The sequence below is a fragment of the Hemicordylus capensis genome, chromosome 5 (assembly GCF_027244095.1).
Source record: "Hemicordylus capensis ecotype Gifberg chromosome 5, rHemCap1.1.pri, whole genome shotgun sequence".
NCBI lineage: Eukaryota > Metazoa > Chordata > Lepidosauria > Squamata > Cordylidae > Hemicordylus > Hemicordylus capensis.
Window position 1 is genome coordinate 218126306 of NC_069661.1, and position 15684 is coordinate 218141989.

General features: G+C 47.4%; 1 protein-coding gene across 9 annotated transcripts in view; it reads right to left on the reverse strand.

Annotated features, from left to right (window-relative positions):
• Positions 1–3134: 3134 nt before the first annotated feature.
• The window catches only part of GALR3 (galanin receptor 3), a 43452-nt gene continuing 30902 nt past the window's right edge, over positions 3135–15684 (reverse strand). For 3 of the 9 annotated variants that reach the window (XM_053258618.1, XM_053258619.1, XM_053258621.1), the window contains 2 exons: positions 8421–8792; positions 3135–4314 (listed from right to left, as the gene is read on the reverse strand). In XM_053258618.1, coding sequence (XP_053114593.1) covers positions 3438–4314; positions 8421–8792 — 1249 coding nt within the window. In that variant the 3' untranslated portion in view covers positions 3135–3437. Of the gene's footprint in view, positions 4315–8420; positions 8793–15165; positions 15407–15488; positions 15661–15684 lie in introns of those variants that run through there. The other 6 variants (XM_053258620.1, XM_053258625.1, XM_053258624.1 and 3 more) reach the window with 6 other exon arrangements.

Consider the following 15684-nt stretch of genomic DNA (forward strand, 5'->3'; position numbering starts at 1 on the left):
CAGTTTTTGCAGGACAAATCCAAGCACATTTGTATGTTGGATGGGTATCCCATTGCCCAATGGCTTTAAAAAAAAAGTTATAATAGAGTCTAACATCAAGTGGTCCCAGAGAACAGTTATTTCTGTTCTTTTTCTGCTCTATGCCAGGATGATTCACAGCCTCAGAAGGCACAACTTGAGTGATTTAATCTTTGAAAAACTTGCATTGCTTAAAGGAAATTGAAGTTTGGATAAGTGACGAACATCTCAAAATTGTTTCCTTTTTTCAGGCTGTATTTTGAATTCGCTACACATTCCCTAGCGATATTGCCCCAAACAATACGCAGAATCTCGGTGGCACCAAACTGTCTACATTTCATAGACCTCTCCTGGGAACCCCCCTGCCCCCTGCTTCTAGGCCACAATGCTTGTCTCCTATTCCAGGGCTCAGTGGTTCATCTGGACCTGGACTAAACATATGAGGGCCAGTGGATACATTCCACAGATCTTAGACATCATTTTGGCATCACGAAGACCTTCCACAAAGCAAATATTTCAGTGGAGCCAGCATGGTGTAGTGGTTAGAGTGCTGGACTAGGACCAGGGAGACCTGAGTTCAAATCCCCATTCAGCCATGATACTTGCTGAGTGACTCTGAGCCAGTCACTTCTCTCTCAGCCTTACCTACTTCACAGGGTTTTTGTGAGGAGAAATTTAAGTATGTAATACACCGCTCTGGGCTCCTTGGAGGAAGTGCGGGATATAAAATCTAAAATAATAATAATAATAATAATAATAACATGGAAGATTTTTGTAGCATGGTACATATCTAATAACATTCAATTTCTATTTCTCTCCATAGTGCAAATTCTTGCCATTCAACAGAAGGGCTCCGATATGGGGTTGAGACCCAACACCTTAACAGGCAAGTGCCAACCATTGCATCAGTTTTGGTCAGCCTCTTTAAAATTGTTGACATACAAGGTATTGTTCTTAACAGGGGCGTATCTAGGGGAGAGGGGGCCCGTGTTCATCCCTCTTTCTAGCGGCCCCCCAGACTGAGGGAGATAATGAAGAAAATAGGGAGGGATGCAGCTGGAGGGCCCTCTGGAGCTGGGGGCCCGTGTTCTTTGAACCCTTTCGTTCAATTATAGCTACGCCCCTGGTTCTTAATAGCAATGACTTGTGCCCACAGTGTGTCTGAGCCGGGGGCTCTTTTTGTGCAGCAGGAATTGTGTCTAATCTACTCTGGTTATGTTATATTAAGGACTGATCCCATATTTTATACAAGGATTAACACTTTGTTTAACAGGTCTCAGGAGCTAACATTACCTCCTTCGTTTAGCTCCTACCCAAAGAAAGGGGGTGGCATATGCTAGACATAAGGAGGGCAGTCAACATTTATTTGAAGTGTTCTAAGAGTTTCAGAATTTCTGAACTTTTCACTGCTTTCCTTTCAAGACCATTCATTGGGTCGTAAGGTCTGCATTAATACTCTGGCCCGTTGGATTTGTCAGTGGATAAGCCTGGAATACTCCTCCAAGGGTTTGACTCTTTCCGGGAGTATCACAGCCCACTCTACTAGGTGCACTGCCACATTTGAGCATATGGGGGTGGGTTGGGGGGGCAGGGTAAAGAGCTCCTCCCCTAATCACCACAGAGGAGCAGAGCCTCTGCTTGGGCCAGCAAACCCAGCACACAGGAGTTCTCCACCCAGCAGGAGAACCACTAGTTACCCCTAGTTTTCTGGGAGGCTTTACTGCGAACTCAAAGTTATCCCAAAAACCCGACGGAAAAAGTGGGGTTTTTTTTTAACGCCAGATATAAATCAGGCTGCACTCTAATGCACAGTGAAAAACCCAAATTGTGCGTGAAGTTCTCAGTAGCTCGCAGGGACTTCTGGGTAAATGTGCCCAATATGTGAACGCACACCCTCCATTCCAGAGTTGATGTATGCTAAAGGGCTTTAAAAGCCCTGTGTGAAAAACTTCACAGACCATTAAGCCAGGAGAGGCCTTAATTACTGAAATCACCGAGGTGGAACAATAGAATATCCTCCGAGGATCATGTCATCCTTTTCTGCATGCAGGGGCGTAAAGAAACCCCCGGGGGCCAGGGGACAAAATCTTGGCAGGGGGCCCCCCATCACATATGTGCGCCCCGCCCCTATCTGACATCAGACACAAGAGGCGGGGCAACCAGCATCTCCCCACCGCTGCTCCTACCTCCTGTTGGCCGCCATCACTGCTACCCCACTGCCGCTTCTTATCTTGGCCCCCATGGCGGCGGCAGGCGCTGTGGTTGTCGGGCCTCTCCAGCCAGCCTGAGCACCTCTCCAGCTGAACTGTGTGCCTGAGCAATTCGACTATGGACGCCGCATGCCCGTGACGTCATGGGCATGTGATGTCCATAGTCAAACTGCAAAGACGCACAGTTCAGCCGGAGGGGTATGCAGGTCATCGGGAGAGGCTCGACAGCCACAGAGCCCACCACTGCTGCCACGGGGGGTGGGGGTGGCCTGCACCGCTCAGCTCACCCCCCACCTCCCAGAGGCCAAGATAAGTGGTAGTGGGGCAGGGCAGCGGGGCAGTCTGCTGGGCAGGGCCCTTGGGGGGCCCCTGACCCTCTGGGCCCAGGGACATTTGTCCTTGCTTGTCTAATGGATGCTACGCCCATGCCTGCATGCATTGTGCTGCCAGCAGATTGGCAACCCTCATTACATCATCAGCTTTCCTCTAATTGGCCACGAGGGGACAGGAGGCAGGCCCAGCCCTGCTGAAGATACTACAGGCAACAGGATCATAAAGTGTGCTTTGCAGAGTGGCACATTCACATATGGCTGCCCCTGTAGTCACAGCTCTCTATTGTGTATATGGCTGATAGTTCTCAAAGGTAGGAGAGCTCTCTTTTGTTGAGCAACTTGGATAGGAGGGATTCCTATGGGTACACACAACCATGAATCCCTGAGTATATTGCCTTCTTTTCTCTTTTTGATGGTTGTGTGAAGGTGCTCCTAGTATATAGTGACCACTAGATAAATATTAAATGATGGTAGCTGTAGTTATGGGGGGTGGGGGGTGGAATCCATAACTGCTGCTGCTTCCTTCTGTGTAATAAAATCTCCTTAATGTGTAAGAAATTTAGTTCCGTTTCCCTTATGATTAGGGCATACACACCCTGTTTATTTTTACAATAGCATGTACTAGCCTTTTGCAAGTTCCATTTATGGTTTCTGTAGCCTTCACTGCAAGAACAGAATATAACTAGAACTATTGAAATGAAACCTCAGCTGACAAAAATTGACACTTTCACTGGGGAATTATGGGTAGTTTGGCTGCATTGAGGAGAACTACCTAGAACCAGCCTATTTCCCATCAACAAATGTCTGATGTGATTAGGTATCTGGTTGTCAAACTGAGTGTTGTTGCTCCTCATTTTATATCATCTGCCCTGGGGAATTAGTTTACAGTCCTCTCATGAGGTGTCACAGATATTGGGTTGTTGTCAGTTGTTCCAGAAGCTTCTTCATCCATCAGTCCCCCCTGGTCAGAGATGACAGTGTCTTGTAACTGATGAGGCCATGGCTCAGGAAGGACACTTTCAGTTTCTTTCAACAACAGGCCCTGGTAGCATTTGGTGTTTTCCTCATGGAGCTGGGTTACTTCAGTGTTTCCTCCACAGAAACCAGCCGTATGATTGACTAAACCATTGGCAACGTTGGCCACATGGACCTTATTGCCAACTCGCTTCTTTCCATTCTTGTTCTGGATGAGGACACAGGTGAAGACTTGTTTGAATCGCTTACGGAAGTGCTTGGATATGAGCGCATAAACAATTGGGTTGAGGCAAGAATTGGCATATGACAGGCAATGAGAAGCCAGGCGACAAGCATAGGTGGCACGGTTAAAAGGGAAATAGCCAAACCAGAAGCACAAGATCACCAGGTGGTGAGGCAGCCAACATAGGCAGAAGAGGACAGCTACTGCGACGATCATTTTGGTGACTCTGCGCTTGGCTTTGCGGGATTCTGAGATTCTCTCAATGGGATCTACAGAGGTCCACAAGAATTTAATAGTCCTAGCATAAGCTAGGCTAACAACAAAAACTGGGAGGATGTAGCCAAATACAAAGGTGAGGATGTCCAAGATCTTGCGACGTTGGTCCTCCCAAACAGGGACGCAAATGGGCACCCTTTGGTAGTGGACTATTTGGTAATAGCTGAGATAGGGCCCCGCAAAAAGCAGGGAAAGAGTCCAAATCATTACAATGGCAAGAGCTGCATTGCGAGAGGTCCGGAGGTCCCGAGATTTCAGTGGGTAACGAATAGCCAAATACCTGGAAGCAGGGGGAGAAGGTTTAATATGCAAATTGTGACTGTCAGTTTTTACAGACATCATCATCACTTTCTCCCTGCCCTGGGGTTGCTTCAATGCATCACCTCCTTAATCACTAATCCCAATGGGAAGCCCCCTCATGCTCTTGGCTTGAAGTGCCACTGGCAGCTCCAGGAGTGGATCCTTTCATGAGACAAGGTGGCCAGCTCAGGCAGCAAATTACTGGGGCCTGAGAACGGCGCCGAGAGGCCCCCTGTCTCTGCCATTAGATCAGCTCGTTGGGACCAGTCTGATCTCGCAAGTATTTTAAGGGGCACTTGTCCTTGCAAGAAGCAGGACTCTTGCACTCTCATCATTTGCTAGAGTCAGTTCTGAAAGGGGGCTGCCCCCCACCAATGATGTGGGGCAAGGCGGTGCCTCGCCTCAGGTGCTACAATACCTTGGGCTGACCCTGGACAACTTCAGTATAATCCACTTCGGGGCCCACAATAATTGATGCAGATTTCCAGTGGCACAGCCACTATTAGACAAGGGGAAGAGGATTATCCTAGCCCACGGCACACCTTCATCCCACAACCAGGGCACCCCCTTATCCTCCTCCCACATTCAGCTGGCGAACAAAGTGCTCTCTCCTTCCCAGCGGGTGAACCAAGGGCCGGCTGGGTACTTCCTTTCTCCTTCACTCAGAGCAAAGAAGAGAAAGCAAGCACCCAGCTGGCCTTTCACTTGGCAGCCGGGAATGAGCGAGAGAGAGAGAGAGAGAGAGAGAGGCTGCATGGCCTCCCTTGTAGGTACTGGCCACACCACCTATAGCGGTGTCAGCATGCTGACATAAGGGGCGTGGTTCTCTTGATCCTTCCCAGCTATGACTGCGTGCTTGCTTGCTTCCTCTCGCACATGTGGAGTGAGGGAGAAAAAGCAAGCAAGCACCCAGCTGGCAACAAAGTGCTGGCTGGGAAGTAGCAGGAGAAGGCCAGGAGAAATAGCAGGAGAAGGCCAGCCCCTTCTGGGTGCTGGCCACGCCCCCTGCAACTGATGTCAGATGCAGGGGGCGTGGCCAGAACATACATGCACAGTGGTGGCAGCAGGAGGAGGTGCCATCTGAAGCCTGTCCCCACCAGGCCACCGGCCCGGCGAGTGTCCTATGCTTGAGTAACTTGCACCAAATTAAGTGTGGGATTTGCAATATTTTTATTCCAATACTGGATACAAACTGGGCTCAGAAACCTGCAGGCCCTCAGGAATGCCAAAAAGCCAACCTTAACTAAGAGAATGCATGTTCTGACAGAAAGGTATTAACCTCTCTGCAGTGAGGAAACAAAGTGCTCCTAAGTAGGATACGGTTGCTAAGGGGAAGAGGGCGGAGAAATAGGAGAAGGGGATCAAGAGTGAGATCAAACTGGAGGAAATGCATGAAGAAAAAGCAGTAAGCAATTACTGCAGATTATGAAATGGGAGGAGGATGGGGTTAAAGGGAGAAGGCAATGGGTGCCTGTGGAATAGAGCTGAAGCATGGTTTACACATGCAGCTGAATAAAGTGATCAAATGCTGAGGTGGTAGAATGATATTGTAGTGTTTTTGGTTAGTCCATTCCTTGATCCAGGCCAGCTTTTGACTGGTGCTTTAGTTATTTTTAGTCCAATCCTGGAGTAGAGGTGGGGCTAGCAAACAGCTAGCAGCAAAAATAATAAATGTAAATAATATCTGTTTCATTAAACTATTAATATTCCTGATTCTATTCCACTGCTTTGTCCTTGTGTGCCACAACTCTTTCCTCTGGATTCTACACTGGCCACGAGAGAAAGGACCCCTAAGAACCAACCAACAAAACTCCCTTTTCAATAACAGAAAGCGATAGAGAGAGGGAAAGGCCAGGTGCGTAACTATAGGGGGGGCAGGCAGGGCACGTGCCCTGGGCGCCACTTGGTGGGTCACGTGGGGGGGCCCAAAAAGTGCCATGACCCCCCCATCCCCCCCTTCTCCACAAACATTTTTTTTTTCAGGGTGGCAGCCGCACGCCCTTGCTAGCTCGCGCCGCTGCTACCTGTGCCCTGGCCGGCGGCCCGACGGAGTCGTCGTGTGCCCCCTGGGATGGCTTGTGGGGAGTGAGCACCAAGGTCGTCGGCCCCCCTATCCTTTAGCGACCACGCGGCGGTGGCGGGCGGCGGCGGATCGCCGAATACAGAGCGACGCCGAGGCCTGCCGTCTGGCCTGCGCGCCTCGCAGTTGGTAAGCGATGCCGGGCCAGACGGCAGGCCTCGGCGTCGCTCTGTACTCGGCGATCTGCCGCCGCCCGCCACCGCCACGTGATCGCTAAAGGATAGGGGGGCTGACAACCTTGGTGCTCACTCCCCACAAGCCATCCCAGGGGGCACACGACGACTCTGTCGGGCCGCCGGCCAGGGCGCAGGTAGCGGCAGCGCGAGCTGGCAAGGATAGGGTAAGGATGTTGGGGGGGGGCAGGGGGCGCAATTTCAGAGGCAGAGCTTGCCCTGGGTGCCGTTTTCCCCAGTTACGCCTCTGGGAAAGGCAGATATTCTATTTCTGAATGTTCCTGTACATGGGAAAGTCTCTGAACGTAGAAACCTAGCGCAAGTAGGCAGCAGGCCCCATTAAACCCTTTTTGACTGATGTGCTTGGTTTTTACATGCAGGAGCATTTTTAAGGGAGGGACTATTTAAAAAACTGATTGCCGCTCTGCAGACTGAAGTGATATAAACTCAGAACTCTCTCCCAGAGGTGCTCTTACCCCTGGACTTCAGGGCCAATGCCAGGATCACCACACCCTCTGGCCCCCACCCCACAAAATCTTTTTTAGTCTGCCCTGGGTGGTGTGGTGCCATGCTGCACTGACAGCCTGTGCTGTGCTGTGAGGAAAAGTGCAATTGTGACCTGCACTGGGTGCTTTAGAGACAGAGGGGGGAGTGGGGAAAGAAATATGTGGGATGGGAAGATGTTAAGTTGCGTGTTGAAATGTTTCTGCTAATGCATATTTGCATGAATGTTCCTGTTTTATATTCTTACATACTTGTGAGTTCTGTTGCTGTGTCATGGTGTGTGTGTGTATAGACTAGGGGATGATGCTTAACTTGCTGGGGGGCAGGGGCTCCAAAGGCCTTTAGGTCCAGGCTCCAAAATTACCTAGGTGTACCACTGCTCAATCTCTCATTCTACTGTATGTGTTGACCAGGTCCCAGAGTGCCATTTGGCAGTTGTTGGTTTTTCTTTTTGGTTTTTTTTTTAAATCAGAGTGCTCATACAGGGCTATTAGGAATGAGGAAGGGGCCATAATTTAGTGGAGGAGCACTTGATTTGCATGCAGAAGGTCCCAGGTTCAATCCCTGCCATCTCCAGGTGAATCTGGAAAATATCCTGTCTGCAACTCTGGAGAGGTATTGCCAGTCAGGGTAGATAATGCTGAGCTGGATGGACCCAGGATTCAGTAGAAGACAGCTTCCTATGCTTAGATTATCCCTCCCTAAAATTTCTCCCTCTCTCACAACACTAGAACCAGGGGCTGTCCCATGAAACTGAAGGTCGAGAAACTTTTCACACAGTACATAATTAATCTATATAATTCTTTGCCATGGGATGCGGTGATTGCACTAGCTTGGATGGCTTTAAAAGGGGCTTGGAGAAATTCATGGAGGGCAGGTCTATTAAGGGCTACTAGTCTGGTGGCTGTGGGCCACCTCCAGCCTCAGAGACACAATGCCTCTCAATACCAGTTGTAGCGAAGTTACAGCTCTTCTGTTGCCCACAGTTGCCTATGGGCTCCCCAGAGGCATCTGGTTTGGGCCACTGTGTGAAACAGGATTCTAGACTAGATAGGCCTCGGGCCTGATCTAGTAGGGCTGTTCTTAATATATGCACTTAAATGCATCGATTTCTATTGGCCCTGTCTCCAGGCAGGTGAGATGATCAACCTGTCACTCACGAGAAGACACTCCCCCACTCAGGGAGAATTGGATATCCAAAGAAGCAGTGGTCCTTCTCCTCCTCTCCCTTCTATGGAAGAAGCAACCCCCCCTCATTCATCAAGTCGAGTCTCTTGGTTGGGTTGGGTGACAAAGGGTTGGTCTCCTAGGAAGGATGTTCATATTTACCTGTCCACAGAGACAGCAGCCAGGGTGAAGCTACTGGCATACATGGTGAGGTAGATGAGGAAGTGCACGGCCTTGCAGGCAAAGGCACCAAAGAGCCATCCATCCAGTGTGTAGATGGTTGCCTGGAAGGGGACGCAGAAGACAATGAAGCACAGGTCTGCCACAGCGAGGTTGAGGATGAAGAGGTTGGTGGTGTTGTATTTCACCTGCCCGTTGCGTAGCAGCACGGCCAGCACCAGGCCATTCCCTATTGTGCCCAGGAGGAAGATGAGAGAAAAGACCACTGGCACGATAATGCCCGCAGCCCGGGCATCTAGGCTGTCCGAGGACGCATTCCAGCTGTCTGGCATCTCCCCATCTGAGAGGGAGGGCCTGCAAGATAGAGGGAAAGAGATTAAACTGGTGTGGTGCTTGCACATTTGAATTCATGCACACCAGCCACAGCCCTGCTAGGTTAGCATCGTGTAGTGGTTAGATTTTAATGTTGGACTAGGACCAGGGAGACCCAGGTTCAAATTCCCATTCAGCCATAAATCTCACTGGGTAACTCTGGACAAGTCGCTTTTCTCTCAGCCTAACCTACCTCGCAGGGTCGTTGTGAGGAAAAACATAATCAAGTATATTGCTCTGGAAGCCAGGGACAGAGGGAGGCCACTGTGGCCCCCTTAGCCCCGCCCCCTGCATCTGATGCCAGATGCAGGGAGCGTTTAACCCCCACCCCCCACGTCTGACGTCAGATGTGAGGGCGTGGTTTAGCTCCCAAACAGGGCTGCGCGGCCCCATTTCAGAGTTAAACTGGTCTGCACTGCCAGTGACTCTGGGCTAGTCACTTCTCTCTCAGCCTAACCTACTTCACAGGGTTGTTGTGAAAGAGAAACTTAAGTATGTAGTGCACCGCTCTGAGCTCCATGGAGGAAGAGCGGGATATAACTGTAAAAAATAATAATAAATAATAAAATAATAATTTGCAGCACAGCTGGAACGGCTCTCCCTGCCTTTAAAGGGCAGCGAGAGTTGCTCCAGCCATGCTGCGAATGCAGCACAGGCCAGTTTAACTCTGAAATGGGGCCACGCGGCCCTGTTTGGGAGCTAAACCACGCCGCGCATCTGACGTCAGACGTGGGGGGTGGGGGTTAAACGCTCCCTGCGTCTGGCATCAGATGCAGGGGGCGGGGCTAAGGGGGCCGCGGTGGCCTCCCTCTGCCCCTGGCTCCCAGAGCAATATACTTGATTATGTTTTTCCTCACAACGACCCTGTGAGGTAGGTTAGGCTGAGAGAAAAGCAACTGGTTTGCATCTCCTCCGGAATGGAGGTGTGCGTTCACATATCAGCCAGATTTACCCCAAAGTCCCTGCAAGCTACTGGGGAACAGTTCACCCACATTGTGTTCACCCACATTTTTCATTGTGTTTTAGAATATAGCCCGATTTATATCTGGGGTTTAAAAATCCAATTTTTGTGTCAGTTTTCGGGGGCAACTTCGTACTCGCAGTGGGAAAGCTCCTGGTGAATCTATTGATCAATATGTCATAGAGCATTGTGTACCTTAAATGTAACCTGTGAGTTTGCCAACTTTACTGAGTCTCAATATTGGGCTGGAAACATCAGAAAGATCTACAGATAGTGTTAGACCTAAATAGCACAGAACCTGTATTACAGATAATGGAGCATCCGTATTCTGATACGATTGCTGATTTCTCAGACATTTTTGCTGATACTCCTGGCACTGCTATACATTTCAAACATAAAATTCAGATGAAGACAAATGCAATACCCATACAACATACAGTGAGAAAGAGATCTTCCCAATATTCTGCACCAAAACAAATAATTGAAATCCAAGCAGATTCTGTCATATCGGATGATGGTAAGAAATGGAACAGTTCGAGACTTTCAGCATGCATTATGTGAAAAGAGGGAAGGGAGTCTGATCTCAAAAGAGAAACTGGAGAGGAATTTGATCTTGCCTCCAGTTTTGACCTCATGGATGAGGCTGATGAAAGTGATGGACAATCCACTGTACCAGAAAACAAATCACTAACCGCTTCTGTGCCAGACACCCCAAGAATCAGGAGAAATGTGTGTGACAGGAGAGCACCTAAAAGATTTCAAGACTTTGTCACTGAATTTTAAATCAATTTTCAATCAATTCAAGTGGTCAATTTTTGACAACAAAAGAAAGTGAGGAGAAAGAGTGAGCCTCTGCAATCCATTTGCTGCAAATGCATTTGCAATGCATTTGAGAGAGCCTCTGCAATCCATTTGCTGTTTGTATGCTGTATACAGTGACAGACTTATGCAGGGACATTCCGAGGCCCTAAGCTATGTCAAGCTTAAAGGCTCCATAGCACTACCAAAAAAAATATGATTCTAACAAAAAGGATAATAAAATTAGAAACAAAGCTTTATTTTTACATATATACTTTGCAAAGATGCAACGAAAAACTAATAATCTAACAAAAACATAAGAAAAGCCCTGCTGGATCAGGCCCAAGGCCCATCTAGTCCAGCATCCTGCTTCACACAGTGGCCCACCAGATGCCTCTGGGAAGCCCACAGGCAAGAGCTGAGGGCATGCCCTCTCTCCTTCTGCTACTCCCCTGCAACTGCTATTTAGAGGAATCTTGCCTCTGAGGCTGGAGGTGGCTTATAGCACACAGACTAGTAGCCATTGATAGACCTGCCCTCCATGAATTTATCTAAACCCCTCTTAAAGCTATCTAGGCTGTTGGCTGTCACCACATCTTGTGGCAGAGAATTCCAGAGGTTGATTATACGTTTGTGAAAAAGTACTTCCTTTTGTCAGTCCGAAATTCTTGGCAGTCAAGTTTCATGGACCCCTGGTTCTAGTATTATGCAAGAGGGCTCTCTATCAACATTCTCCATACACAATATTATAGACCACTATCACGTCTCCCCACAGTTGTCTTTTTTCTAAACTCCAAAGTCCTAGGTGTTGTAGCCTTGCCTTGTAAGGAAGGTCCTCTAGGCCCCTGATCATCTTGGTTGTCCTTTTCTGCACCTTTTCCAGCTCTGTAATGTCCTTCTTAAGATATGGTGACCAGAACTACATGCAGTACTCCAAATGTGTGCACCATCATTTTGTATAAGGGCATTATAATACTAGCAGTTTTATTTTAAAAACCCTTCCTAATGATTCCAAGCATGGACTTTTTCACAGCTGCCGCACACTGAGTTGACACTTGCAACGAGCTGTCCACCACAACCCAAGATCCCTCTCCTGGTCAGTCATTGACAGCTCAGACCCCATCAACATGTGTGAGGTTGTTGTTTTTTGGCCCCAATACTCATCGCTTGACACTTGTTAACATTGAACCGCATTTGCCATCTTTTTGCCCACTCCCTCAGTTTGGAGAGATCCTTTTGGAGCTCCTCTCAATCTCTACCCTAAATAGTTTGGTGTCATCTGCAAATCTGGCCACCTAGTTGCTTATCCCAACTTCTAGATCATTTATGAACAAGTTAAAAAGCATTGATCACAGTACTGATCCATAGGGGACCCCACTTCTTACTTCCCTCCATTTAGAGAACTGACCATTTATTCCTATCCTCTGTTTTCTGTCCTTCAATTGGTTACCAATCCGCACATGAATCTGTCCCTTATCCCATGACTACTAAGTTTTCTCAAGAGTCTTTGATGAGGAACTCTGTTGAAAGCTTTTTGATAGTCCAGGTATACAGTGTCAACTGGATCACCTTTATCCACACACCTGTTGACACTCATCAGTCAAATATTTAGAGATTCTATAGAGACCTTGGTGAAGGAGCTAGACTGAACTCTATACACCAAACCCCCCACAAATAGGGTTGTCACTTTGGTTTTCACTGGTTCTGCTGCTTCTGTTCCTTTAATAGGAGCCCAACACAGAGATATTTAGCAAATGAAGTTCTCTCGTTTCCAACTTGTAGGAAACTCTTCAGGTCATGCTTTCTTTGGCGGGGGGGGGGCAGTCTGGAAGGACTGAACACAAGTAATGGGAAAGATTTCAGCAGCTAAGTTTCTTTGGGGCAAGCTGTCATTAAAAGCATGGGAGCAGAGGTAGAGGGAAAGGTGGCAACTCTACCCACAAATGTAGATGGCTGGTCTGGGATTTGAAATCTTACCCCATCCCTTCTGCTGTCCCCAGAGCACAGCACAAGGCCATGGTGCCTAGTGGCCTATTAAATGGGCTTGAACGGGGCATCTGATGGGGCCTTTTTTCTAAGGCCAACAACTTCTGCTAATCATCCACATTAAACAAACTTTATTTCATAGTGGCGTCAGGAGATGGAAAGCTCCCTCTTCTGTGATGTAATTGGCTCAGATTACATTGGCATTAGAACCAGATTGGATTGGCCCCAGGTCACCCTGGGTGTCTGGGTTCAAGAACCTTTTCTCTTTAGCAGCCACAGGCTCCTTGATTCTGGCTTCAGTCCCTCTTGGAGGGAGCCTCTGCCAGGCACCACTCGAGCCTCTTTACTTCATTACATCCCCAAAGCTGTTAAACCTCTCTCTCTGACAGAACTTGACCAAGACCTCTGGGAGGAGGGTGGGAAGAAGGAATAACATATTTACAGGGGATGTTGAGGGAAAGAGAAGGCCGTCCTGGAATTCATTAATTGTTTCATTGAGTACTCAGTTACAAGACCGAGCGTAAAGGTCTCTGTGAAAATTGCTGTATTTTTTCCTGACGGCTGCTGCACTTTTAACAGCTGCATGCCAAATTAATTCAACAAGTGCCGTGCTCTTCGACTCTAACCATGGGCTGAGTAAGCAGCAGCTGGTTACTTCCTGCCTGTCACATAGATGTTAAAAGCACAGGAGCTCTGCCAGGAATAAAAGGTGGCAGCTGTAGTTCCCGCCAACTGGAAGCTCTCTTAGAGTTGCCAGCAGTTTTTGTTTTCACTTGGATTTGTTCATGTACCTTTAACAGCGGTCTGGCAAGCAGAAAGAGAGCAGGTGAGGGGTTTTGCTGGCATAGAGATAAAGCGACAGGGAAAGATTCACCTGCATGATGTTTGTATACCAGGCAGCTGTTGAAGGTATAGGAGCAGGGCCAACAACAGAGCTGGCAGTTCCTAAGACCATTTCACTCTCACTCCCAGTTAATTCCGGGAACAAAGGATGGGTCTTTCCCGTTAAACCCATACAGGACTAGGATACCTTAGAGCAGGGGTTTCCACAATGGCCCTTATTTATTTATTTACTTCCACATATTTATTTTTACATTTGTATTCGGCTCTCCCTCTGAGGGGCCCAGAGCAATGTACATGGGTTTGTTTCTCCTCACAACAACCCTGTGAGATAGGTTAGACTGAGAGATAAGTGATTGAATTCAGCCTCACAGAATTCCATTTACTAGAGTCAAATGTGGGATACGTGCCCATTATTATTGAGAATAATTATACACATTTTCAAAGCAGTTTTTATAGAAAAGGGAATCAGATCATTCTCCGTCTCCAGGGGGGCTCACAATCTAAAGAAACACAATGGAGACACCAGCAACAACCACTTTGCTGTCCAGTCCTGCTGGTATTCACTAAGGTCTGCTACCAGTCCGAATCTACCTCGGTGGTGGGAACTGCCGTTTGGTTTCTGCTTATGGATTTTCTCATGCATGTTAAATGAATTATCTGATTCACAGGCAGAACCTGAAATTTTGCACATTACTGATCAACCCACATTTAGGCTTCTGGTAAATGGCCTCCTGCTTCTGGCAAATGAGTAAAAACAAACAGCTGAAATGTTTGCTCTGAACAAAGAGCTATAACAGCAAGCAGTGTGGCAGCCGTGTGCACGGTCCCTAGCTGGATTGAAGGTGGCAATCTTCTCCGGTGAAACACAAACAGTGGACTGACATCCAGACTAATTGAATAGTATTAGTATGTGCACTTCCTAGGCATGCATATGTCAGGCAGATAGACAGACAGACAGACAGATAGATAGATAGACAGACACTACTCAGGCATTACTCTAAAGGACTAGTTAATTTCAATAGAACTACTTGGGAGTAATTTAGTGAGGGTGTTAGCCATTATCAGGAGCTTGGAGATGTGGAGTTTTGTAAGTCACGGTAGCTGATAAAAATCACATACAGTCTGCTGTCCAGTTCAACTAGGGTGGGAAAGACCCCACTCAGTCACAAAACTCACTGAGTGACTCTGGGCCTTACCTCACAACCTAACCTACCTCACAGGGTTGTTGGTCATGATTATGTTTATCCTCACACCTCTCTGGACTTTTTGGAAGAAGAGCAGGATTTAAAAGTAAATAAATAAATATTAAGCTGCCATTTCCAGAATTTGTGAGAGGGGGGAAATAAATATTTAGTTGTCATTTTTAGACTTTGTGGGAGCGAAAAAAATTATTAAGGATTGGAGGGTCTATGATCAACAGTCTATATAGATTTTGCACTTGTAGCATGTGCCAAAATAAAGTATAAGCAATTAAAAGTACTATCTACAAAATTAGAGTAATGTGGAGCAAGGAGAAATCAACACAACAGAGGAAAGAATGCTGGTCTTTTTAGTCTGGGCCTTTCCCCCTCCTTCCCAGAATCCTCTTGAATGCTTTCTCCACTGCATGTTTCTGCCTCAACCCCACAAATCTAGTATTCTTGACTATATTATTAAATATATGTTATATTCTATTTGCAAACACAATAAACACAATCAGTAACATGGAAGAGAATCATAAAATAGGATCACATAACAGAGCTTACAAAATTTAAACTAAACACTTACCATTCCCTAGCCACTAAACTCTTGCCCAAACAGGAAGATCTTGCAAGACATTTACCTTTGGAAGTTGCTCAGGCTCTGACTTTTTACTCACCTCCAGCAGAATGCATAATTTTATGCTTCTCTCCCCCTCTAGTCTGGCTGTCTCATACTAAAATAGGTCCTGGCTCTGAGCCTTACCCAAGCCCTTTCTGCCCCTTTCAGATCTAAGAGGGGAATGTATTCTCTCCCTCAGAGTCCCATCTGCCCCACAGTGGAAGGTACCCTATTTACCCAAACAGATGACTCTGAATTTAAGATGACCCCCTTAAAAATACAGGTTGTACCTATATATACCCAAAAGGAAGAGCTCTGAATCTGACACACAAGCACACAAATTTCCAACATCAAATTACTTGGAAAAAACATAGTCTTGGATTCAGATAATTGGGAGATTATCTCTCTCCTTACATAGCTCTTTCTGCTTCAAACTGAGCTGGGTTTCTCCCCCCAGCACACACACACACACACACACACACACGA